Raw genomic sequence first — 27,894 nt, forward strand, 5'->3', positions numbered from 1 at the left:
TTTTTTTCGATTTTCACAGTCGATTTTCCTTCTTCATGATAATCAATAATAGGGTTTCTAGTAGACAACGACAATCTCCTTTCACCTTGCCTGGAAGCCATTTTCAAAATGAAAAGGGTTGTGAGTGCCGAATGGACGCTAAACGGTTCTTACACGAAAATCGCACGGTTCTTAAACGAAACCCACAAGTAGATCAAATTTAGAAAGAGAATATGCATTTCTGCTAAATTTAGAAAGAGAAAATGCATTTCTACTTTGTAACCAATCGTTTATCCCATCCCACAGGAATCACTAACCTTGGGGTCACATATTTCAAAATATTATCAATTTATTACATCATAAATTGTTTATTACTGAAATGCCAAATTTAAGTTTCAAAGCATGATTTTTTCAGAATATGTCCTCTCCTCCTCACCCTGATACTCTGGCCAAGGGGCCATAATATTAACCATTTAGCTAGATACGCCTTTCTTCATCAAAAATATGTACTTAGATCATTGGCCTGATTCCCAGTAGCCCCGCCCTAACACCAGAATTTCTAACATAGGACATTAAAATTCACAAATCTCAAAGAAGCATATTTCCTCCTCATAACTTTATACATTTTTTAATTGTTTACTACCCAGGTACGAAAAGAAAATTTTCAAAGAAATAATTTAATTTCACTTTATAATCTGTTTAGCCCCACCCTAGCACCCTGACCATAAGGCCATGCATTTCACAATTTCGAAGACAGGGTTTTTTAGGTCTCAAAACCAAGGGTCTGGGCCTTTCCATTTGGGAAAAATAGCGACATTTGGATGAAATTGGGAAAAACGTCATACCTTACATTTCTCTGAATAATTTTAAATAAAACATAATTTCATAACAATGTGCTAGGTATTTATTAACTGTTTTACAGATACTTCAGTCAAACTGCATTTTTCTGTCTTTTGCAGATATAAATGTGTCTACAATATTTCTTATTAAATTTTCACTCATTTCAGCAGGACCTTCATGGCAGATTCTCATAATAGCATCTAATGATGCAGTTTTTAGCCTATTTCTCAAAGGGGTACATAGTCCATTCATAACTCATAAGACTAAAAGATCTCTCTACAGCTGCAGTAGAAGATGGTATTAGCAGAGAGAGTAAAAGTAATTGGAACATGTTTGGACATGTATTCTGTAGAACAGGGTCCTTCGCCATCTCCTTGAACACAGTCTCTGATGTTGTGTGGCCTCTCTGCCTGTTAATTATAAAATAAACAAAAAACTTTAAGAATATTTGTTTCTCTCAAACATGATCAGGTCTGAGGACAAATGTTATAATTTGTAAAATGAAATCAAATAAAGAATTGTTAACTTAAACAAATTAAAATTCCATTGATTGATATACAATTTGTGTCTTGAACATTCAAATAACATTCAAGAATATTTAAAAAAAAATTAATACATTTATTTTATTCAAATTCATATATGAAATAAAGAATCAGATTAATATGTACCTTGTGTCTGTTAAATGTTCATAGTATGATAAAAAGAAGAAACTTCAAAGGTCCATTGCAATCAGAATTATTTCATGCATCTCAAAAACTAACTGTAATTAACAAAATGAATACACAGATCACAGAAATCTCTTAAGAATAAATTAAAAAGGTTTTAAAAACTTGGTGTTAGTATTAAAACAGTTTATGAAAATGTAATTGGCTATTGCAAATACCCAACCCTGAAATTTATTATAAAGCATGCATATGAAAAAACTTACTTTAATATGTATAACTGGGTTCTGAAGCTTAAATCTTCTGCTCTGGTGATGTCAGCTGGAATGTCACTTTCGCAGTATTGGCGGCGACCTTGGAATTCATCTGTTTTAGGTCTTCCATAGAATTCTGCCAAACTATGAATATCCTCCAGTCCTAGAAAATTCAAATTACACCATATTTTAAAACATTAACTGAAAAAATCTTTTAGTATCATGATATTTGATTTCAATAGATTGTTTAACTGTTTACCCTTTTATGACAGTAATTTAAAATAAAATACAAAAATTTAATTACTATGCCCTAGTCAGTGCTAGCAGCTTCTGGAATGGAGTCTGGAAGATTTCTAATATCTAATGACCCAAAAGCTTTGAGCACTGGAGAACACACAAAGGCATCCTCAACTTCTGCAATGAGTTTGTAGATGAAAGGTATTCCTGTACGTTCAAGGAAATGCTGTGGAGTTATGTCCACAAAACCCCTTCTCCTCATGGCTAGATTTGTTCTGTCTTATATTTCATTGAAAAATGTGTCTGCTTTGGAAAACTTTGTTGTTTCATCATTGTTCTTTAGGGAATCAATGAGTGATTGCAGTTGATCAGTAGTCCGTTTCAAATGAAACGGCAAATATGTAAAGTTAACATCAGATCCCTGTAAATATTGACTAAGTATATGCAGTGGCCTCAAAACATCACACAGCAACAAGATCATTGCAACTAATGGTTTCTGAAGAAGTCCTTCTATAATGCCATAAATTTCATGGTCCTTCTTTTCATTGTAAATGTCATCAAGTACATCCAACACTTGAACAAACCTATCACTCAACCTTGTGCATGCTGTTAAATGTGACAGCCATCTGGTAGTTGCTGCCCTGATGAAAGTAAGAGGTTTCAATCCATATGTTTGTTGTATGTCATTTAACATAGAAAACTTTTGTGGTGAATATTCAAAAAGTTTCCATACTGACAATAGAATGCTGTCAACTTCAATCAACAAAGGATATTCTTTCATTAGGTGTTTCAAACACAAGGCGAGTCTATGGTTCCTGCAGTTTATGTAGATACAATGGGGTGACAGGTGTCTGATTCTTCTCTGTAAACCTAAGAAAATCATATAATTTTAATGTAACATTGAAACTCAAAAGTAATTTGGGGTTGGAATTTTATTTTATGATAATTTACAAGAGAAAATAATCGCTGTCTATTGATTCCTATTCTTATTCAAATGAAAATATTTACTGTTATCAAGAACCAGTAAAATTTATACTATTAAACTTATGAATAAATGATAATTTAATCTATTTCCTCTATAATATTATTCAGTCATCATATTAATTATCTTACACAAATTTATAAAATGTAACCAGATATTTTCATAGTCTATAATTACCTGTCACTTCCCCACTCATTGTATTTGTTCCCTCAAAACCAAGAAACCTAACATTTGTGAGATCAACATTTTTGGCCATGCAGAACTGCTCAATGGCTGTCAGCAAGCTTAAAGCATCTGTTTTTTCACATGTATCAGTCGCATGTAGTGCTCTTTCACCTCGTTATTGTGTAACCACATGTACATGATTGAAAATTGTTCCCTATTGGCCTCATCTGTACTCTCATCTGCCAATAAGGCAAAGAACTTCTCTTTTCAGCATTTCTCAGAGAGGATAAAAGTTCTTCCTCAATAGGTATGCTTATGGCTTCTATAATATCGGTAACTGAAGTAGATGACAAATAAGTTACTGATGGACTTTTATCAAGATAAGAGGACAGTTCTTCAACACCAAGGTCTGCAATGAATCGAACAAGTTCTTCAAAGTTTATACTAAGTGCCAATCTTTACCTTATCATAAAGTATGCACACCGTACCAATTTTTCAAAATATTCTCTGGTAGATACTTTTTTTTCATTTCATCGCAAGCAGCTGCAGAAAACTTGGACCACATAGATTGAACCATCTCGCCTGCCTCGGTTGTACAGAAATTCGTGATTTAAAAAAAATGGCATACAACAATAGAGTATAATGGAACAAGGCACAATGTCATATTACCGGAATCTCCTGATTTCAGGAAATGTTCAAGGAAAAGAGAAAAATGCCTACAAACCTAAAATACGAGGGCCATTCAAAGAGCTCGTAGACTTTTGTCCTAACTTTTATATTTAACGTCATATTATATCCAAATTTGGTAAAAATATTTTAACAACAGATGCAAATAAATTGAGTAAAAAAATTGGAATGTATCTTCATATTTATTAAAATTACCAGGGATTTAGAACATCAAAAATAAGGTCATGGAGCACCGCCATAATTGAGTATTTTTTTTAATTAACAGCTATACCTCTGATAAATAGAACTGAAACGAAATAAAATTTACATGTTTAAATAAAGTTTTGTTGTATTAATTAAATGAAATCAGGTTATGTAATATCCTGCTCCATTTAAAAGGTATCAGTTTCTAAATACATGAGGACTTGATTGAAAAAGTCAAAAAACCATGACGTAGGAGGACGTCAAGGAGCAGCAAGTAGCAATAAAATAAGACTTTACATTCAGGAAACTTCTTCTACAAGCTTAAAAAATCCTTTTAATCCAGGATCTGTATGAAAAATAATCTGTGTATTTGTATTAAATTAAAAATACAATTTTTGAGTGGTAGCGAGTTTGAATAGGACGATGGATTGTCTGTAAAGAAACAGGTTAAAGTTAAAAATATTGTTAAAAGAGTTAGGAACGTCACTGAACGTGATGTGCGCTTCAATGTTGCAGAATTGATAGAGTTGCATAGTGATTTAAAGAATTTGAAAAAAACAACATATTCAAGCTATATTTGTACAATTGTTAGCAAACTAGGTGTTAAGTGTTGTGGATATGTGTTTTGAATGGAGAAGACACTTCAAAACTGTGTTTGAACTTAAAAAAAAAATTGGTATTCTTTTGACAAACTCTCTATGTTGTTGTTAACGTTACAATATTGGTTAACCGTGCTCCGTGGTAACATAACATGCTGCTTTAAATGTTGGCTAGCTCTATTATATTTATTCAAATGGAATGAAACTTCACACCTCGACGAAATAAAACTCCGTGGGGATCCGGGTTAGAATAGGCCCTCAGTACCCCCTTGCTTGTCGTAAAAGGCGACTAAATGGGGCGGTCCTTCGGATGATACAGTATAAACCAAGGCCCCATGTCACAGCAGGTGTGGCACGATAAAGATCCCTCCCTGCTCAAAGGCCCTGAGTGCCTAGCATAGGCCTAAAATTGCAGCCCTTCACCGGCAATGGTGACGTCTCCATATCAGTGAAATATTCTGAAGACGGACGTTAAACAATATACAATCAATCAATCTTGAAACTCCTATACCTTATATAGGCAATTAATGACAAAGGTTCAATTTTCTCAATCACCAATGCAGGTCAAGGACATGAGGTCAACATAGTTAGTATACAAAGGAAGGTTTCAAAGAAGAAATACACCTGTGAAATATGAAAGAGCTAGTGCTAATAACTGTCCTATTATTATGGCAATTGTTTTTAAAGAAGGTCAAACTTTTAAGTCAAGGTCAAAAATATTTATTCCCAATGAAAGGTCTTATTAAATTGAAAGAACCTGGAAAGTATGAAAGCCCTAGTACTACATGTAACTGTTTAAGGTAAATTAGTGTATTTTTAGGCTATCACATCATAAAATGGGTAGAGCCAATTTATGCATAAAATGGCCTAATCTCTCACCAGAACGCGTTTTACGCTCCGCTCCAACACCTCTGTTATTGTCTAAATTACAAGAATCTTGTAAAACGAAAATAAGTTATAGATTAAGACCAACTTGGTTATTATTTAAAATGACTTTTTTCCCTGAAATCTGGATATATATTAAAATAGCTTCAATATACGGCAATATTTTGTTCAGTTTATTTACACACATTTTCATTTTGAAATCAAGGAGATAAAGTTAGAATTGGCTAAACATACAAAACAATGAATGTTTTCATTGGACTTCATAGCATATGCAAGGCAATTGTTTAAGTGTTTAATAGTCTTGGGTCCAGGAATCTGATACCTTTTGCTTTTCTTCAATTCATATAATCTGTAAAAAAATTTTGGTATGGCAAAAGTCAGCACATTTTTGGATGGAAGGATCAAAGTCAGATTTAGGTTTAGCATCATTGTCAATAATCAAATTTTTGACATGTCAGTTTTTTCCTTTCAGTTCATGAAGCATTTGGATTGCCATATCTGATGCCATGGCTTTTGCTTACTCGACAATCGTGGTCATTATTTTTCTCATCCTGTTCACATGATCTACATTTTCACACCGCACAGAATAGGATATTACCATGCCGGTATTATGTCCTTTCATGCTTGCATGTCCTGTGAGAAATATGTGTTTTTATATTACTACACATATTTGATTGTATTGCTTGAAATATGTTGTTACATTAACAATATGTCCTTATGATAGTGTTATATCAAAAGTAGTGCATGTACCTGACACACTAGTATAATGTTTTCCACTGCCTCTAGTTTGCCACCCAGCATCAAAAGAAGCTGTGTAATTTTCTGGATCTTCACATCTATTGTACAGAACCTTATATTAAAACTATGCTGATAAATTTTAGAAATCATTTTAAAAAATTATGCTGGTATACCTTTCTTTTTCATCTTTGATTGCAGCATCACAAGTGCCATCTGCAACAGCTTCAAATATATGACCTGTTTCTCTTTCTCTTCTTTTTAAAGTAGTTGGAGACATATATGGGAGATTCAGAGCAGCAAACACATTGTTTATGATGGTTTCCCCAAGACCACAAAACAATATTGCTATATAGAAATAGATTTATAAATGCATGTACCAATGTCCACATAAAAAAGAGTATGCACAATATAAAGGTATAATATAGGCATAAACAGAACTATTTTGATATTGTATACAAAATTAAGATTCTTCATAAATATAGAGAAATATATATTGTACCTGCTCCTAACTTAGTAATCACATCCCACATGGTCCCTCCATGTTTTTTTCCTGTTGGGACGTAATTGATTCTATTACACATTTTATGTGAAGACTACTTCCTACAAAATATAACATTGATCAATCTGATAAAAGCTATCGCATAGAGAATCTGATAACTCCCAATTAAAGGTCATGTTCTGGTGAACTTTTAATTGACCAATCAAATCGCGACTTATTTTGCAATGTCTGGAATTTCGGAAGTTTTGTCATTTCTGTTAGTATAGATGACATGCCCGATGTATTCCGATAAACGTAAACATGGCGACTTCCACACCTCGGAAGACATGTGTCTTATCGGACACTTGTATCCTCTGCGGATTTTCGTTTATACAGATTGAAAGAAAGGAAAATGGTGAGGAAAAAGTTCACAAGTTTTTCGAGACGAAGCTAAGACTAAACACCGAAAGAAAAGATAGCATAAAACAACTAACAGGCCTGACAGACATTGCAGATGTCACGACAAATGCAGGTGTGTGTAAAAAGTGTTATCGATCAGTTGAATCTATAATGAAAACCGAATCCAAAAATGAGCAAATAAAACAGAGGTTTCGCGAGGTGGCACAGAGAACAATACAAACACTCACGTTACAGCTGCTTTCCCCTCGGAGAAAGTCCATAACTAAACGGATGCTTAGGAGCCCAGCCTTGCCATCTTCAAAAATACAGACTTTCGACGTATCCTACCGCAAGCTCGTGCAAATATCACCATTCTCAGATTTGACAAATAGAACAGATTTGCATAAAACAGAGGTAATAATAGATCACGATATCATATTATATTTACAGTGTATATAGATAGAGAAAAAAAAAATAATTAATCCGAAATTCCTCTGTGATAGTGTAAGAAAGGGGTTCGAATCTAAGGTATTTCGGATTAAGAAATAATGCATGTCTATTGTTTTTTATGCTATAAACAAGTACTGAACATAAACAAAAACACACACATTTTGACATACATGACAACATAAGTCATTATGTGGATATCCCTGGTGTACTTGATCTTCCATAAAAACCTGATTGATATTTTCATTTCAGTAGCTATTTCAGTCCTGTAAATTAAAAGGTGTTTAATTAAAATATGAAGAATGAACTTTCACTCATATTGAAAAGATGTTTGTACTTTGATCAGAAACCCACAGCAATTAAACTTGTTATTTCTGCTAATTTGCACTTCAGCTACAATATATTAACATTATATTTACTTTGAATTGACAGCTGCCTCTTACATATCAACTACCTAGTAGTAGTTCATTTACTGGTATCCCTATTGCACCAAAGGAGAAACAAGGTATGCTTAAAAAGTTTGAGGGTGTGAATTCTATGAGTTTGAATGAATAAATTTGGCCACCTTTCTTTACTCACATACTTCATGTACTTAATCATATTAATTGTCACTGTGTGGTGAATTCATCATATAATAACTAAGCATTGTTTTGCCATGGAATACAATCACATCTTGTATTTTGTAAATGTCAATTAGAAATAAAATATGTTAGAAAATTCTTTTACTACTGCAAGTCACCTGACTTTGGATTTTTCTTCCTAGATATTACATGTAGTACGTCTAGTATGAAAATACAAGGATCTAAGCGATCTCTAGATTTTGGGATTTCAAATAAAGAACTCGATGACATTCATACAACATCATTAGATGGGTCAATTGAGGTTAACTTAGAAAAAGAATTGTTCATGAAGTTTCTAAAGTTACTACTAACTTGTTGATTGTTACACATGTTTACTTAACATGATTATTTCCAATTTACCAGTTGACTCTTATATATATTCACAGCATTTTTAGATTTCCATTAATTATACATTGATTATACAATTGAACATGTAGTTACAAGTTGGTGTATAAATTTAGTATGCAATATATTAAGTTCACTAGTTTTTATTGCTTTTTTGCATTGATTATACAATTGTTCATGTAGATACTAGTTGTTGTAAAATTTAGCATGTGATATATTATGTTCACCAGTTTTATTGCTTTTTATTTTTGCATGTGCATGTTGCTGTTTTTTTTCAGATTTGAATTCAGACCTGGATTTGTAAATAAACTCAACTGTGATTTAAGGTATATGTAAAAAGATTTGAACCTATTACATGATTATATCACTAATTTTTATCAAATGGAAGGAAAACAGACTATTTGAGATGGACAGAAAGATATTACAAACTGTCAACCGGAAATGAAAATGCTTTGACATCAAAGAAGTAAAAAAATGAATTAGTATGAGCTTATGAATATGATCATGAAATATTTGTGTGTTTTGACATATATTCTAATTTACTTTCAGCTCAGCATATACTATCCAAGTGGTCGAAAAAGTCGTTTCATAATTGATGAGAATGAGAAAAAGATCTGCAAGATTGTTTTTAGAGGAAAAGAAGTGGATCGAGGACTGAAAGACTTTTTAAAGACTACTAACCCCAACATATTAGTTGAGGGGTCATTATCAGTTTTAGGTAAGAAGTGAACATGTCTGCATTGCTCACTTGGGAAATAGAATAACCAGAAATAACAAATTTGATACATCAAGGCTTTGAGTATATATTCATATTAATGAAGTTGAAATTCAGCATGTTTTGGTTTGATTTTTCTGTTAATAAATACAACTTATGTTTATAATGCATATGTACTACTTTCTGCCATGTGATTAGATCAAGATAAAAAATTCTAATTAATATATGAAATCATGATCAGATTATACTTGTTTACAGTTTTAATTTGCATCTTTTGCAGGTGATGAATGCAAAAATCTGTGCAAGAGAAATTCTGGTAGTGTTCTTCAAGATAAATCAAGCAGCAATGTTTTAGAATTTACATGGGACAGTATGAAAATAAGAGCACCAAATGTCTTAAAGACAGTATCAGCGATGGAATCAGATGTCCCGTTACAAGTGAGTGAGAAACCATTTCAGTATGTCATGTATTCTGTGTCACAAATCCTGCATGGAAGATCCCAAGAAATGTCCTTAGTTCAGTACTTGTCTGGATTGGTGTTGATGCACTCTTAAGGTAATAATTGTAGTGTACTAATGAAAATGTGTCTACTAGCAAAATAAATGCAATTTTATAATTTTGGAGCAGAATGACTTAATATACAATGAAGCAAATTTATGTTTTAATTTATTATATTAATCCTTCTGTTCTACAATCACTTGCATAATTTTGTACATCATTGATATAAATTGATTTATAAAACTGTTATACCATATATCAGAGTACCATAATCTTTGGAATCTGATAGAAATATGAATTTTGCTGTACTGTATTGTTTTTATAAATTAAATAAAAAGTCACTTTATATTAGTTATTTTGGCATGTTCATTGCATTGATTTGATATGAGATTTGCCAATTTTTCAGGACATTGAGAGAATTGCTAAATTTGGAGCAAGTGTTCATCCAGAAACACTTAAAAGAAAGCTGAATTCTTGGGATGCAATTTTAGATGAGGAATTACTCAAGTACAAAGAAGAATGGAGTCGAGGTGGGCAAACAAATACCAACTCATAGGGGACAATTGGGACAGAAATATCATTCCTTCTTACAGAACGTCTTAAGACAAAACATTGTCCTTGCACTTGTTTCAGGTCATTGGAGTCCTTGACAGAGTGAATTGTGTGGTGGACACAGACTCACAGCTCATTGATATTTCAGACCTGAATCCTGTGAATTTCATACCCTCCAGTGAGGATCAGGATATTCTTTTCCATGAGCTTACTTTCCTTGTTGTAAGTTCAGTCATTGCTAATATTTACCAGATGAATGACAGTTTTGTATCAATTTACCCTAAGCATTTGCAACACAAATACAGCAATTACTCAGGAATAAAAACAGAACAGGTAAGACTTTATGGATGGATTATATGTATTTTATGTCATATTTTCTATAGAAAAGCATAACTTTAATACATGTACATGTTCTTTGCACAGTATCCTTTGGGACTATTTGATTGCAAGGAAATGGTCACTCAGGATGTTATCAGACTACTAAAAGAGCTATCAAAGAAGTATGTACCCACAGATGATGCAGGAGAAATTGTGGAAGAAATGAACCCAGTATGATAAGAACTCCGGGTTTCCGGTATAATGGACATAACATCCACTACTGGTTACTTTGTTTCTGTGATGGGTCCTTACATCGCCAAAATCAATGATGCAACCATTCTCAACCATGTCATGAAGACAAACATTGAGGACATCTGCGACTGGGTCAGAGAGGTCCCCTGTACTATCTCAAACAGATGGGTATCAAGGCAAAGATGCCGTCCTTCATGGTTAAAGGTGAAAAACAAATGGGGACTGAAAATGCCAACACCAGTAGATTAGTGACAAAGGTATAACACAATGTTAGATATGATGTGCTTTGTTCTTTTAAACAAAAGGTCACCTGAGTGTTATGTATCAAGTACAACTTTCCAACAAATGAATTTGGTTGGTGTATGAATTATGAAATTAACAATTTTTGAAAGAGGCACCATTGTCATCATAACTATACACTTAACATACATAGATCATCAGCATATTACCAAGGAGCAGAGGAGAAGATTATCAAAGAATTAATGCAGTTTTACTATGTAATCATTATAGAGTCCCACCCTAACACTAGAACCCCTGACCTTGCGGCCATGAATTTCACAAGTTTGGTAGAGGGCTCAATGCTGATTACAATCCTGCCCCCAGTTTGGCTGCCTGATGCCCACGAGTGAAGAAGATTTTTAAAGATTGCATTTCTTTAAAAGGTTTTAGTCCCACCTCTTATGTCCCGGGGAAGGGGAGGGGGAATCATGAAATTCACAATTTTTTGCCCCATCTCTCATGTCGGGAAGGAGGGGACGAAGATCATGAAATTCACAATTTTTTCACTCTTCTCACCCATACAATGCTTTTTGCATAAATTGGTTGTAATTGGATCAGCTGTTAAAGAGAATATTTCAAAATGTTCAAAAGGTAACCCATGACAGACGGCTGAAATATTATATTGTTCATGAGAGAAGCCTTATAAATAATCACAGGCACCTGAAGTTTTATCAGTAAGTATCTAAATTAGCCATATATCGAAACATTCTACCCCCCTCTATTTGTAAATACACAAGGTATCCAACGCCAGTTTGACCCCCTGTTCGATTCAGGCTTCTATTTAACACTTAAATCAGAAATGCCTACTTGCCCGGGTTCGATTCTCGATCGCGGCGCCGTGTCATACTTAAGACGTAAACAAAGGTAGTGACAGTTCCTTCGCCAAGCGCTCGGCACTAGAAGTGAAAGTCACGGGTCTTTCGGATATGACATTAAAAACGTAGGTCCCGTGTCACGGTAAGCGTTGGCACGATAAAGAACCCTCACTGCTCAATGGCCCTGAGTGCCGAGTATAGGTCTAAATTTGAAGCCCTTCGCCGGCATACGGTGACGTTTCCATATGAGTGAAAAATTCTCGAGAGGGACGTTAAACAATATACAATCAATCAATCCTACTGGTTTTCGTGTAGCATTGGATTTGAACATATTTCTCGCTATATATTTCTTTTAAAGTTTAAATCTAACGCGTTGATAATGTTATCAGCTTAACTTCATGCTGACTTCGAATTTCGTCACAGGGCCTGATCGCCATCAGATGATGTCACGGAAATTTAATCTCGACACCAAATGCTCCTATATATTTTTTTAATACAACAATTATAAATTCATACTTGGATATTTTACTTGAAAAAGACACTAATGGTAATCTAACAACCAAGCTATATGACAAACGTGATGACTTTAACTTTTGCTATCGTCAACTTCCCTTACTTATGCAGCAATATACCTTCATCACCTGCATACGGAGTATTTATATCTGAGTTGATTCGATACGCAAGAGCATGCTCTACGTACGAACAATATCTTAAACGAGGTAAATTATTCACAAACAAGTTGATGAAATAAGAATATCAACAGTCTCGTTTGAAGTCATCATTTCGTAAATTCTATGGTCGATACAATGACCTTGTCAGCAAATACAATTTATCATGCTGACTGACGTTTTTTAAGTAGGTTTTTCATACTAATTGTTAGTCCATTATTATTTATACACTGAGTTGGCCCAGTTATTGCTTACAGGAATGCAAATGGTGAGCAGCGCCAATCATCAGTGATTGGATTTGCAGACAGAACAATGGCAGTGAAAGGAGTACTCTACGACAGCACCAAACTTGACGTCGTAAAACTTGGACACACAGTTATGCTGCTCAATGTTATAATTAAAAATGAAACTGTCAAGTCTTTGGTGATAACAAACAGGAGCAAAGTCTTAAAAACTGGACCTCTGGATGTTCCAGAATCCCTGGTAACACAGGGGAAGGAAATTGCATTTCCACCTCCTGCTGCGGAGGTGAGCATAAAGACTGCCAAAAGTTCCCCAACAAAAACCCTTGTCACCCTCAGGGGACAAGTTGTTTCAGTGAGTATTTTTTAAACATAGATTTTAGTTTCCTTACATATTAGTAAAGTTCTATATTATTCATTATTTTAGTTGATGACTCCAAAAAAATCCCGAAATATATGTAGAACATGACAAAGCAATTTTTTGTATGATCTTCAATGCCACAACACTGTGTATTAAATAATGCATTAGAAACCAAATTATTAGGATCATAAGATTAATTATTACCTGGTTCTTTAACAAGAGGAGATGCAAAGGTCAGTCGGTGTCAATGGTTAGGAGACAAGTGTAAGGACTATTAAAGTGAAATACATTACAGAAACATGCAAGGTGCCATTATAGCGTGACTTAACAAAGACGAACGCTCTGTTGGAAGTCACTATTTCTCATGAATATTTATGCATTTAAATAATTACTTACTCCTGTGAGGCTAGAAAGAGATCAAGCGATGTGAGATAATCACAGGATTGAAACCACAACTCAACAAAACATCAAAACTTTGAAGTCCCCTTATATTCAAATAATCTTGTTATTAAGAGGCCGTGTCAGTAACCATTGAGCTTTACATGGAAAGTCAAAAATTTAAAATTGGGCAAAAACCACCTTAAAATATTTGAACAACAACAAAAATCACATTTAAGACAAATTTTACAAATTTATTCATCTTCATTGGTTTCCATGGCAACAAATGTGATTTGCCTAGTAAATGCTCAATGAAACATTGTAAAATAATACAAATTTAGACATATTCAAATGCAGAGGGGGAACAATTGGAAAGTCTAAATTTGTTTTTTGATACTGAAATAATGAAAGATGCATCAGCGACAAAATAAGAAATAACATAAGTCGACGAAGTAAACTTTCCGACAAAAATGCGGGAAACGACGTGGAACTCAATAAGAAAGAGTAATGTGCTCATAAATTTTCTTTTCACATGGACATAACTGCAGGCATACATTACAACATGTGCATTTCAAACAATTTAAGAGCAAGTTTTTGTACAGGTTTCATGCTAGTCACTGGTTGATGGTACTGTTCTTTCAATAATTCCTTTATCTTTAAGTTTCAAAATTTCTTTCCTAATATGTGGGTGTTGACTTTTTTTTCCGGCATTGACTCCAATTCTCATGGTTACATTTTGTATTGCTCCTTTTGTATACATAGCACACAGCAAAACGATCTCGACCATCCCTAACACAACGGCCAATAAGAGAGCGATAATGGTGCCGGACTTTAAAGTCATCATTTCGTAAATTCTATGGTCGATACAATGACCTTGTCAGCAAATACAATTTATCATTGAATGAAATGCTGACTGACGTTTTTCATACCAATTGTTAGTCCATTATTTATACACTGAATTGACTACGGATTTTTTCCATTATTTCCTGATTATGACAATGAGCACACGGCGGGTGTGACCGGTCAGCAGGGGATGCTCACTCCTCCATGGCACCTGATCCCACCTCTGATGTTTCGGAGGTCCGTGTTTGCTCTGCTCTTGTTTTGTATATTTGTTTAATGGACGTTGAGATTGAATACTGTTCGTTATTTCCATATCCTTATTTAATAGTATTAAATAAAATATAAATTAAAATTCAGAAAATCCCCCATCTTTTTCAATATAAACAATTTGAGGTTTATAATGATTAATAAATGCTTGTCATACCTTTTCCAATACTCTTCTCTTTTTCCAGAAATCCCAGTTTGACTTTTTTTTAGTTTTGGAGGAAGGGGAGGAGAGGAAGTATACAGCACACGCTGGATCAACCTTTTCCCGAACATTAACACCTCTGATGAACATGAGGACGGGAAGTATAATTGTCGTGTCATCTGATGTTGCCTTCTCAAGGAAAAGGGAGGATATATTTAAAGTGCCATCAGAGGCAGTAATTACCACACACTTTAACCATCAAATTGAGAGAGGGACCGTAGTGAGTACCTGTCCACAATTTGTAAATCTTTTTTATAAATGTTGTAACTGGAAACCCTACAAAACACATAACCAATTACAAAAACATTTTAAAATATAATAAATCATGAGGAAAAAGCAGTCCCAAAGCATACTTATAAAATCTGCTCTAAACAGCTCTTATATATTGGAATGGAATAGTTGGTGAACCCTAATCAGGGTTCGAAATTAACTTTTTTTAGCACTAGTCCGCACAGACTAGTGACTTCTAGCTTCCACTAGTCCGCAACCTATTCCACTAGTCTGCCCTATACTATGTAAAAAGAATAATACAAATCTTAAAATTTTATCAATTAATTCAATGAAATATGTGTCCACACATCAGTTGGAAGCATGTGGTGAAAGAAAGAGGGTTTTCAACTTTCAGAAATCTCCTCATGGTCACATTTTTGTTAGGTAATTTTTTGTATATTGATCACAATGTCGAAAACGCTATATCGCAGTTGTGTTTCTCGTTTGTTTTCAAATATCTAAGAAACTAAGAAATAAAATGAATAAAATTTGAACTTGATTCAAGACATATCTGGATTTACACTAGTCCGTACGGACTAGTACTTTACAAAATCTGCTAGTCCGACACAATTTTTACCAATCTTGGACTTGCGGACATGAGTTAATTTTGAACCCTGCTGAGCATGATTTCACTTGAGTTTTATATTTCCTGTCTTTATTGTTTTTGAGAAGAAGTTTTTCTTATAGTATATATTCTTACGTAAAACTACAGGCCATATAGGCCCCACCCAACCCTCTGGGGTAATGATTTGAAAAAAACTTGAATCTACACTACCTGAGGATGATACCATATGAGTTTCATCTTTTTAGGCCCAGTAGTTAAGAATTTTTTTTAGAATTTCTTATAAATGATAGAGTTTTTTAAAATAATCATAAAAATGCTGATATAGTCCACAAAGCAGGGCTTTCTCTGCACTCACTCAAGTTGTTTCGAAACCTTGCCTGTTTTTCCCAATTTCTTCAGAAAGGGAAGTTTCCCAAAAACATAGATTTATCCCTGTGATATGCTAAAATAAGGTTTTTCAAACTTTATTTACGCTGGGTGCAAAGTATTTCAAAACCACATTTTGTTTGCAGCTTAAGAACTTACCAGAGGATGACAAAGGAGTCCTGATGAAAAAAATGGGTTGAGGAGGTCCGAAATTTTTTGGCCCCTCCAGTGACAATCTCTGCTGAGGCTCTGGAAAAGGAGGACGGGGAGCGTGTGTCAATTTGTGGAGTCATTAAGGAAGTAAGAAGGATATGGAAATAACGAACAGTATTCAATCTCAACGTCCATTAAACAAATATACAAAATAAGAGCAGAGCAAACACGGACCTCCGAAAGATCAGAGGTGGGATCAGGTGCCATGGAGGAGTGAGCATCCCCTGCTGACCGGTCAGACCCGCCGTGTGCTCGTTGTCATAATCAGGAAATAACAGGAAAAAAATCCGTGGTCAATTCAGTGTATAAATAATGGACTAACAATTGGTATGAAAAACGTCAGTCAGCATTTCATTCAATGATAAATTGTATTTGCTGACAAGGTCATTGTATCGACCATAGAATTTACGAAATGATGACTTTAAACAAGACTGCTTCCACATAAGTTTCAGCTTTACTTGCCCTATGGTCTGAAGAAAAATTAAAAAAAATGTTCCAATGTATTTCAAATTAAAATTTATATACCTTCTGTAACCCTACAATACACACGTAGGTCATGAACAATTTAGAATCTACACTACACTAGGATGCTTTCACATAAGTTTCAGCTTTTTTAGCTCATTAGTTCTTGAAGAATTTTTTTTATTATTTTTCTAGTCCATTTCAATATAAAATTGTATACTCTATTGTGACCACATCTTACCCTAGTACAGGGGTTATGATTTAGAAAATTTAAACTCTGCATTCCCCAGAATACTTTCATATAAGTTTCAGACCTTGACTAAACTTACCTTTATTAATACATAGATATTCGAACTCCAGGCTTTATTTCAATATAACAAAAACTAGTGCTAATTGTAACGCGGACCGTTACAGATGTTCCCCAAACGCTCCCCAACTCTCTTTTGGTGCCATATTCCCTGTAATCTCTATTAGATGAGAAATACCTTATGGAATTTGGACTTAATCAAGATCTTCCTAGAGAGATACAAAATATATTAAAAACAGGCATTGCATGCGTGTTCATGTGCGTAACGACCATATTATCTTGTCTACAATATCTCAAATTTTAATATACTTAATATTAAAGCATTTAATCCAAAAGTATTTAAAAATTCACTCATTCAAGTGTATTTTTGATTTTATTCATTTAACGTGCACGCACGTGGGAGCACGTGCACAATGACTACACCTTTTTGTAGAAGTCCCTTATATTTATATATATTCTAAATCCCATCCTGTTTGGTTGAAAAACAAGGGAGTTACAGCCATTTCAAGTTTCAGCCAATCAGATTACAGCACACATGCATGCGCGTGATTTCATACTTTTTTTATCTTTATCATATTGAAGAATATCTAAATGAATGTCTATATTTTAAAATTCCAAACATTTCGTCAAAAAACAAAGGAGATATAGCCATATTAAGTTTTAGCCAATCAGATTGCAGCACACATGCATGCGCGTTATTTCATGAATTTTTTCTATATCATATTTTACGATATCTTAATTCATGACTATTTTTTAATTTCAAAGCATTTCGTCAAAAAACAAAGGAGATATAGCCATTTAAAGTTTCAGCCAATCAGATTGCAGCACGAGCGCATGCGCATGCTTTCAGGAATTTTTTTTATATAATGCTGTAGATCTTCATAATGTAGGACTATGTCCAAAATTTCAAAAAGATTATGACAAGAAACAAGAAAGATATTGAGACTTTGGTTTCAGCTAATCAGAGCGAAGCGCACGCGCGTGAGATCTTGCTATTTTGACCATGCCATCTTGTCTATACTACTAATGTATCCTTACATTATGAGTTTTAAAAAAATCATCAAGAAAAAGAAAAGTTACAGCAATATTCATTATATTGGTCATTTCATGTGTTGCACGTGCGCGCTCTTGCACGCACGTGCGCGCAAAATGACAATCGTTCGGCAAATCTACATAACAAGTCTACTTACCCTAAAAACATTTTACCTTAGTCGGTTGTGTAGTTTACAAGATCATTCGTGGATAAAATTTTCCCAGAAAGAAGAAAAATAATAATAACTAGAGCAAAGCTCGTTGCAAAGCAACGAGTGGGTCTTCCTTCCTAGCGATAAGCAAAAGATTAAATGTTTCTGTCTAGATTGTCAACTATGCTAACATTCTCTTTTTCGATTTGTCTCACAAACTCTTACTAGAATTCTTTAATTTGGTGTGAGAATGAGGTCTAAAGGGTACTCTCTCTAACAGCATTTTTGAAATCGTATCCACAACAGTTTAACTTCCAATATTAAGACTTTTGATATCGGATATATCATGTTTGTTGCAATTATGTTTGTGAAACGTGTCATACTACAGAAACGTAAGTGTTTTGCTACATTACCATCTTAAAAATGGCTTAAAAATCATTTAATATACAATATAACTAGGTAAATAAAATAAACAAATTTTATAATAATTACAAAAAATCCAAATTTATTTACAATAATGATGAACAATCTTCATTAGTTGCAATCAGTAAGTAGAACAATACTTTAATAATAAACGCAAAGAAATGTGTTGTGTATGTTTCGAATTTGCAGCTTTCCACTAGCAACTGGTGGTACCTCAATAGGAGTGTAAAATTCTCTGAAAGGTATATTGTAAACATATTACATATGGCTGTGTATTCTTTTTTAGCGGCTTTGGCGGAATGCAGCAATCACTAAATCAAGTACAAAGCTAAAAGTCTTGTACCTAAACATCAATAAGAATATCTACGCTAATTATTCAAAAGTCAATTTCCACCAAATATTGTACAAGCTAAGTATAATACATTTACAGCATTAAAGAAACAAATCTCTTTGAAGATGTTGCCCTGCATAAGAACAATTTGAATCCCCTACACTAAGGATGCTCTGTGCCAAGTTTCACTTTGGTTCTGCAAAATGATATTGTGAAATTTTAGACAATGATGATACATGTGATGGATAAAATTATGTTTTTAAAAAATTTACTGGTTCCTTTAGCTCAGATGGGCTAATAAGTATGCAACCGGCACAGTTTTGCAGTTGACATTGAAATGCGACTGGACATGCATCTCTTCAATATTGTTTTAGAAAACTACATGTACATGCCCTATGTACTGAATCCCTTGGAATCATACACATGTTTATGCCTTTAATTAGTTGTATGTGCCAAAATAACAATTTTTTTTACATTATACTGTAAAAAATACACATACATGTATTACAAGATCTTCTATTCCTGCTGAAGACAAAGGATCTATCTTAATCATTAGAATAAGTAAGTCTAAACTTTAAAAGGGAAGACCTTAATAAAGAGGTCAACATGCTACACAAACAAAATATTATTATATTTAAAAATAACATTTATTCCAATGTTATTACTGGTACATGTATTTTTGTTACAAAACTATTTCACTTGAAAAACTGAGAGCAATTGATATGTTCATATTTGTGGATTAATGTTGTCAAATCAAAATTTAAAAATGATACACAGTGTGTTTAAAAATTGTCTTCACAAACCAAAACTTGACTTATTTTCACTATGCTGTTTATTCCATGTCACATCCAAACAGGTGATCTTCTGGCAAATCATGGTCATGCTTGGTATCAAAATTCAGTCTTCAGATGAGTCACACCTATCAAAAAGAAATTGAAATTTTTTAATCTATAATTCTCTTACTAAGAAAAAGTGCAATTCATGAGATTAAAAATTAGATTATCAAATTGAGAGATAAGATATTGTCATATTTTCTGTGTATAATTTGTAAATTTTAATGTACTCTTTCACCAATTAAAAGAAGTTTACACCAATTAAGGCAGTCATTTATGCTATTCCCTAATAAGACAACATACAAGTGCAAAGTAATCATGCACTAGTGGGTTTAGGATAATGTGCTAGAGTATTTATGACAACATGCTAGCACGAGGTGACAATGTGCTAGCATGTACGTCAGTGATAATACGCCAGCACACTGAATCCAACATGCAGTGAAGCTAACACTCAACAGATTGTTTAAAGTTGTGTTTGTATGATATTTTGTTTTGTGTTAACACAGCACCGTGTTGTTTAAAGCTGCATTGGAGTAGCAGTCTATTGCAATTAACATTCTAACACACTGCAACTTCACATCATTGAAACACCATAATTTTAAAACTGACAAACCAATATCTTATGATTACTAACTAGGTAATTGCAACTGTAAATGCTGATTTCATGGTGACAATAATACCGGTAATTCACTGTATATCTGAGAACTGATCAATTATAATAAGGCGTGTCGAGATAGGGCCACTTGCTAAAGCTCAATAGCACTTTCATAAAAGCGTGCCATTTTACCACACAAAAGATGCCATTAGGCTATCACACAGCTTGCCATCACAACACTGAAAAACACTTTCGCACTAACACAAGTTCGCACCTCACGCTGTCACACTAACACACAACACACTGTCACGCTAATACAATTTCACACAACAAAATATCAGGCTAACACAAGTTCACACAACACACTATCATGCTAACAAGAATTCACAAACACGCAGTCTCGCTAACACAAGTTCACATAACACGCTGTCTCGCTTACACAAGTTTTACACAACACGCAGTCTCGCTAATACGAGTTCATACAACACACTGTCTAGCTAACAAAATTACACAAAACATACTGTCACGCTTAGATGAATTCACACAACACATTGTCACGCTAACATGAGTTTACACAACACGCAGTCTCACTAACACGCGTTTACACAATACACTGTCACGCTAACACGAGTTTACACAATACACTGTCACGCTAACACAAAGTCACAAAACAGGCTGTCTCACTATTCACTAACACAAGTTTGCACCAAATGCTGTTGCGATAACACACTGTCATCCTAGTACCATTTCACACAACACAATGTCATTCTAATACCATTTCACACAACACACTGTCAGGCTAACACGAGTTCACACAACACACTGTCACGCTAACACGAATTCTCAAAACAGGCTGTCTCACTATTCACTAACACAAGTTCGCACCAAACGCTGTTGCGATAACACACTGTCATACTAATACCATTTCACACAACACACTGTCATCCTAATACCATTTCACACAACACACTGTCAGGCTAACACGAGTTCACACAACACACTGTCACGCTAACACAAATTAAAAAAACATGCAATATTGCTAACACGAGTTCACATAACACGCAGTCTGACTAACATGAGTTCACACAATATGCAATCTTGCTAACACAAGTTCACACTACACATTATCTTCTAACACCAGTTCACACGACAAATTTTCAGGATAACAAGTTCACACAACACACTGTCACGCTAACACGAATTCACACAACATGCTGTCTCGTTAATAAGAATACACACAACACGCTGTCTCGCTATCATGAGTTTACATAACACGCAGTCTCGTTAACACGAGTTTACACAACACGCAGTCTCACTAACACCAGTTTACACAACACGACGTCTTGCTAATACGAGTTCAATCAACACTCTGTCTAGCTAACACGAGTTTACACAACACACTGTCACACTTACACTTTATACACAATTTCACACAACACGCTGTCCCGCTAACACGAGTTTACACAACACACTGTCACACTTACACTTTATACACAATTTCACACAACACGCTGTCCCGCTAACACGAGTTTACGCAACACATCGTCAAGCTAACAAGAATTCACACAACCCACTGTCAGGCTAACACAATTAAGTTCACAAAACACACTGCCTTGCTAACACAAATTTATACAACACACTGTCTCGCTAACACAAGTTCACACAACACACTCACATTGCTGAGTTTAAAGTAAAGGTCTACCCTTATTTGAAGAGGTTTGCTAACACAAATTCATACAACACACTGTCTCGCTAACACAAGTTCACACAACACACTCACATTGCTAAGTTTAAAGTAAAGGTCTACCCTTATTTGAAGAGGTTTAAAACTAACATATCTATATATTAGTAAAAAGCTTCAAATTTAAGACAAAAACATTTATGCAGTAATGTTCCTTAAGATGCATCTGGCATATAAAATGAATGAGACCTTTAAAACCTCACAGTACATGTTTACTTAGCTATTTAAAGGTCTAAATTGATGCTATTCAACAATATATGTTGTTCAGTCCTCCCCATGCGTACAATTTTGGGGGCATATCAGAACTCATGATTGGGTGAGTCCGACGTATTTTTGGATGCTCTTCTCCTATAAAAAAATTCTTTGACTTGACACAAGTAGACTACACTAAGATACATAGAGTAGTTCATCAGTTTTTGATTTCGATGAACGATGTTGCAGTGGTTACTAAAATTAAATTTTCTGTGAAATCCCTTTAAATCGCTACTCTTTCTACAGTTTTTGGTCTGATTTCAATATAACTTGGCACAAAAGTAGACTGCATTAACATACATGGAATAATACATCGGTTTTTTTTATTTCTATGAACGGTATTGCCGTGGTTTCAAAAAAATAGAATTTTCTGTGAAATTCCTATAAAACGCTACTCCTCCTACAATTTTTTTCCGATATCAATATGATTTGGAAAGCATGTAGACTACATTAAGATACATTAAATAGTGCATTGGTATTTTATTTCAATGAATGGTGTTGAAAGAAAGGTCTTTCAAATATATAGTTTTGGACTGATGGCAATGGCTTCTTTTCTCATCCTTTGTGGTAAGTACAAACCAGTAGAGCTACAGTCTCGACAGAGACTTCTGGTTCACGATTGTCTTTAAAACGTAAAATCTATTCATTACCAATTATTAAAGCTGAACACGACTCGTAAATAGGCATACGCCATTTTTGATAGCATTATCTACAATACATCAATACTAGGGTATACTCGTCGCTTTCGTTACATCTGACTGCTTTATTGTCACAGGTATCGGCGTGGAATGGCGACCCGTGTTCGTGCTGATTAACTTGCATTACCTTTGTGTATATTTTATTGCAGTTAAGTTCATCTCTGTTGTTTGTATACTGCTCTGACTTATACAGCTATAATTGTAAATTTATTTGGTATCTTACTTTCCTGCATTAGACGAAGTATAACGATATTATTCTCGCTACCAAGTCCTGTATAGCATACGTCTGTCTACACCGGTGTCGTCTGAATAAACTGAACAGTCTCTAATTCTTGCCCTATTTATATGGGTCTGCAGGGCAGCGAGTCTCGGGAACTAAAATGGCGGATACATGTCTTTTACGAATCGTGTTCAGCTTTAAGGCTCGAAATTTTTACAGGGTCTGAAAGTAGAGAAAATTTCCAAAAAAATGATATATAAATTATACACCTTTATGCTAATATTAAAAAGAAACAGAGATGCTGTTATCACGATGTCATGTTTTAACGCGCTATCGGTCACATTGACCGATGTGGTAGAGAAGGGGTTAAAATCTCCAAACTGCCGAGATATCTGTGATATTGCGTGATGTTAGTCACGTTAATTAAAGTTAGATTAGATTGGTGACCTTCCTCCTGTCCCGATTGCTCTGTACTGAGGTTCTATACGTTGATATATTGTCATAATTTAGAGTTTCACTAATCTAATTTATTTGTGTTATCTTTAAATCATGCATGCTGAGCATTTATTGCTCTGCACTGTTATTCTAGTGGGTAACGGGATATGTCTGTCAGTGTCCTATCTGGTGGTCGCTGATGTTTCTCATGGGAATGTAGGGGTTCATTGTTTATATTACTGATTAAGGTTGGTCACTATCGGTGCTTTATGATTTTGGCTGGGAACCTTGAGTTAAATGGGTTAGTTCTGCAGTAGAGTTCAATGCAGATGGATGTCAGTTCTGTGTAAAGCAGATGGACTGATGAATTGATGTCTAACAACATAAGTGTTGTGTAATAATGTGTATATATATGTTAATAAACTGTAAATAGAACTTTTGCCTTTTCTTGTGGGAATCATCACGTTACAATATTTTATTCCATGCTACATCATACTTTTAATATAAGCAAATTGAACAGATTATTGTTCCTACCACATTAAATCATGCATGCAAGATTGGTATGTTTAAACGAATAGTTTGATGTCCGAGTTAATAAACACTTGTGTGAAAATTAAAAGTAACTCATTCTATAAACTACTCGCCGAAGCCGACTTCTTGAAATACAAGCACAGATAGCTTAAGGACAGACGAGACGTTTCTTAATAATAGATAAATTTTTCTAAGAGTTTGTCATTGAAGTATTGCTACTTAAACATGTTTACTCACAAAAAATTGAGATACCTTACCAGGCATTTCTGCAAGATACCAGGGGTAGTTTTTCTTATATAATCCTTTTGGGAAGAAATATAATTTTCCAATTTCAAATGTTCAAGTGCTTGGATTTTTTAAAAACGTTTAGAAACTGATTTAGAATACAGAATTTTATTAAATTTCTGAATATTTTTCAAACATTACGAAGATATACAAAACAGATTTTGAGGAACGTCTCGTCTGACCTTAAAAAATGCAACAACAGAAGGAGGAGCGGGTATCTACATCGAATAGAACGACTTTATTTTACTGGTCCCCAGAAAAACGCGCTGAAATGTAGTGTACGTCGCCCAGGGCTTGACGATAGAAAATTAAGGTACTTGCCCTCGGACAGTAGATTTGCTTAAGTCTCTCTGTTTTAGTGCTCTCTTTCATACTTTTTGATAATGTCAAACATAAAGACTTGTACAGAATTGTGTATCTTAGTGTATTCTACTTGTGTGACAATTTATACTGAAATCAGACCAAAAACTGTAGGAGGTGTAGCATTTTCAAAGAATTTCACAGAAAGAGCAAAGTCCACGAACCATCAAAAAATGCCTCTTGAAAAATATTCACGCTCTTTTTGTCATAGATAGTATAGGCTTTAAGCTTTTCATAACCGTTTTCTTTTTTCAATATCTATTATATATTTTTTAAAAACAAGGTCTTGCAATATGGCAATATTTTCATGGAAAATGTAAATAGGAATGTCATTTTTTGTAATGTAACGTCGTGTCATAAAATATATAAATTTGGTAGATAGGCAAGCGTGTGCTCTATGTTTTCCGAAGAGAAATGTACCCAAATTATGATGAAAATCCACCAGAATTGAGGAAATTCGGGAAAATGTCCTATTTCTGAACCCTTTTGTGGCTTCCATGTAGCCTTTGGATCAAAATTGGTGCTTGTCTTAAAGTAAGCATCATTTTAACTTCTTAACTACAAACTATCACAGTTTTAACAGTGTTCTGATTTTTATATAAAAAATTCGGCTGTTACCCTATCTTGTCCTTAGAAATTACTTCCACTGCGGTAGTTTAAGTACTCTGAAGTTGACATCAAGAAGATGCTTGAGTTTCTGATTGACAATATCTATGTGGTTTTTGGAGACCAGGTATTCAAACAATCTATTGGAATTCCCATGGGTACAAATTGCGCTTCGTTATTAGCAGACTTATTTTTATATTCAAATGAAGCAGAATTTATGCAAAATCTTTTACGTTAAAAGAAGAAAACACTTGCTGTGGCCTTCAACTCGACATTTAGATATATCGACGATGAATTGTCAATTAATAATGATAATTTTCATTCCTACGTCGACACGATATATCCTGGTGCGCTTGAGATAAAAGATACCACAGAGTCTGACACTTCTGCTTCATACTTGGATATTTTACTAGAAAAAGACACTAATGGTAATCTAACAACCAAGCTATATGATAAACATGATGACTTTAAATTTTTATTTGTCAAATTATTGCAGAAATATACCTTTATCACCTGCTTACGGAGTATTTATATCTCCATTGATTCGATACGCAAGAACATGCTCTACGTATGAACAATTTCTAAAACGAGGTAAATTATTAACAAGCAAGTTGATGAAACAAGAATATCAACGGTCTCGTTTAAAGTCATCATTTCGTAAATTCTATGGTCTATACAATGACCTTGTCAGCAAATATAATTTATCATTAAATGAAATGCTGAATGACGTTTTTCATACCAATTGTTAGTCCATTATTTATACACTGAATTGACCACGGATTTTTTTCCGTTTTTTCCTGATTATGACAACGAGCACACGGCGGGTGTGATAGGTCGGCAGGGGATGGTCACTCCTCCATGGCACCTGATCCCACCTCTGATGTTTCGGAGGTCGATGTTTGCTCTGCTCTTATTTTGTATATTTGTTTAATGGACGTTGAGATTGAATACTGTTCGTTATTTCCATATCCATCCATAAAATACTGTAGATTCCTTATTTTTCGCGAGTACTTTTATTGCGAACTGGCTCTTTAACGCAAAATCGCGAGATTTATAATTAGAATTATAATTCGCGATTGGACGGTTAATTAACAGAATTTATATAGATTTCAGCACTATAAAAATAAAAGCGAGTAATATTTTTTTTGCGAGTGGTGCTTCTCGCGAAATTACGCGGAAATTAATTCCGCGCGTATAATTATGAATCTACATTAGTTGATAATGCAGTCTTTTATAGCAAATTTTGCTTGAAAGTACACACTTCTGTCGATATTGTGATGTGTTTAGTGACGATACTGATGAATATGACTGAAATACAATTGAATCTTACCGACTTTCGATTCCGCAATCCAACAAAGAATCTGATTGCTGCTTTTTTATAGGCCCGCCCACTTTCTCAAATGTAAAGCCGAAAATATATAATGTTTCCAAGTAAGATAGAACAGCTGTAGAAAACGGGCAAAAAGTGGTACTTTTTGAACTAAGTATTCAGTAGACGTATACAATACCTTACTAAATTATTGTGACTGTGGGTAATCTGTATATAGTGATCTTCAAATACGATATGTTCCAGGACTGGCAGCAGTCATGTCATGTTATATCAGGTGCATATTTCCGGGGCACATGAACACAACCGTTGACGTTTCTAGTTTTTTTTTCCTTCAGTACACCAATAAAAATAAAACATACTTAGATTTGGTAAATGTTGTTACATTAATTATTTTTAACTTGAATTACAAGTACATGTAATTTCTCATATTTTTAATGAATAACATTCGCCTAGCTGCAGATCTGTAGCGTTATGGTTTGATATAATTTGTCTTATGGCCCAAGACAAATTATATAAAACCATAACGCTACAGATCTGCAGCTAACATTCACCATAACAGTAAATATTTCATTTCCCGTCAAAAAGAACAAAGATCTAGATTTTTCTTGTCGCATGTTTAATGCCATGGCGACCGTTGAGATGGGAACGTACATGTAGTAGCACAGATGCATTTTAAAAATAAGGTATTTTTTTTTACAGTATTGACAATAAAGCAGTGAACTTTTGAAAAAAATCCAATGTTTTACGCGTTTTGCCACCTATGATAATGAATTTATTTTTTTTCCACTGAATAACAAGTTGTCCGCTATCAGCTGGGTAATTACATGATGTCCAGTAATACCCCGTTTTAAATTTGTGTTTGTCAACGCAATGAAAAAGCTCACGCATGACTAAAACATGGAGAAAAAAAAATTAATGCACTGAAAAGTCGCACAGAAAAAACACCTAAAGTGTTGAATGTCGTCAATAGGAAATCGGCAGAAATACGTGTAGTAT

General features: G+C 34.3%; 2 protein-coding genes, 1 long non-coding RNA gene and 1 pseudogene across 3 annotated transcripts; 2 read left to right on the top strand and 2 right to left on the bottom strand.

Annotated features, from left to right (window-relative positions):
* Nucleotides 1-744: 744 nt before the first annotated feature.
* LOC134231177 (uncharacterized) lies at nucleotides 745-1,887 on the bottom strand. Its single transcript, XR_009984516.1, has 3 exons — nucleotides 1,763-1,887; nucleotides 1,488-1,579; nucleotides 745-1,229 (listed from the first exon to the last, which is right to left on the bottom strand). It is a non-coding gene; the product is annotated as an uncharacterized LOC134231177 (long non-coding RNA).
* A 157-nt stretch (nucleotides 1,888-2,044) lies between these two features.
* On the bottom strand, nucleotides 2,045-3,637 carry LOC134231178 (uncharacterized). Its single transcript, XM_062713101.1, has 2 exons — nucleotides 3,132-3,637; nucleotides 2,045-2,842 (listed from the first exon to the last, which is right to left on the bottom strand). Exons 1-2 carry the CDS (start codon nucleotides 3,208-3,210, stop codon nucleotides 2,253-2,255), a joined length of 669 nt encoding a protein of 222 aa, XP_062569085.1. The 5' UTR covers nucleotides 3,211-3,637; the 3' UTR covers nucleotides 2,045-2,252.
* Nucleotides 3,638-7,010: 3,373 nt separating this feature from the next.
* Nucleotides 7,011-7,547, top strand: LOC134231180 (uncharacterized). The gene has a single exon (XM_062713102.1). The coding sequence runs from the start codon at nucleotides 7,011-7,013 to the stop codon at nucleotides 7,545-7,547; it is 537 nt and encodes a 178-aa protein (XP_062569086.1).
* Nucleotides 7,548-12,011: 4,464 nt separating this feature from the next.
* LOC134231179 (uncharacterized) lies at nucleotides 12,012-13,585 on the top strand (annotated as a pseudogene).
* Nucleotides 13,586-27,894: the final 14,309 nt, after the last annotated feature.

Source organism: Saccostrea cucullata, unplaced genomic scaffold (assembly GCF_032062105.1).
Source record: "Saccostrea cucullata isolate Sc308-1 unplaced genomic scaffold, CSIRO_AGI_Scuc_v1 ctg10321, whole genome shotgun sequence".
Taxonomy (NCBI): Eukaryota; Metazoa; Mollusca; class Bivalvia; order Ostreida; family Ostreidae; genus Saccostrea; species Saccostrea cuccullata.

What these genes read in the sequence shown, in the direction of transcription:
- LOC134231180 (XM_062713102.1), top strand. Translation starts at nt 7,011, where the DNA reads ATGGCGACTTCCACACCTCGGAAGACATGTGTCTTATCGGACACTTGT.
- LOC134231178 (XM_062713101.1), bottom strand. Translation starts at nt 3,210, where the DNA reads ATGGCCAAAAATGTTGATCTCACAAATGTTAGGTTTCTTGGTTTTGAG. An exon ending in AATGAGTGGGGAAGTGACAG is followed by an intron (nt 2,843 to 3,131) that starts GTAATTATAGAC and finishes TGATTTTCTTAG; the next exon opens with GTTTACAGAGAAGAATCAGA.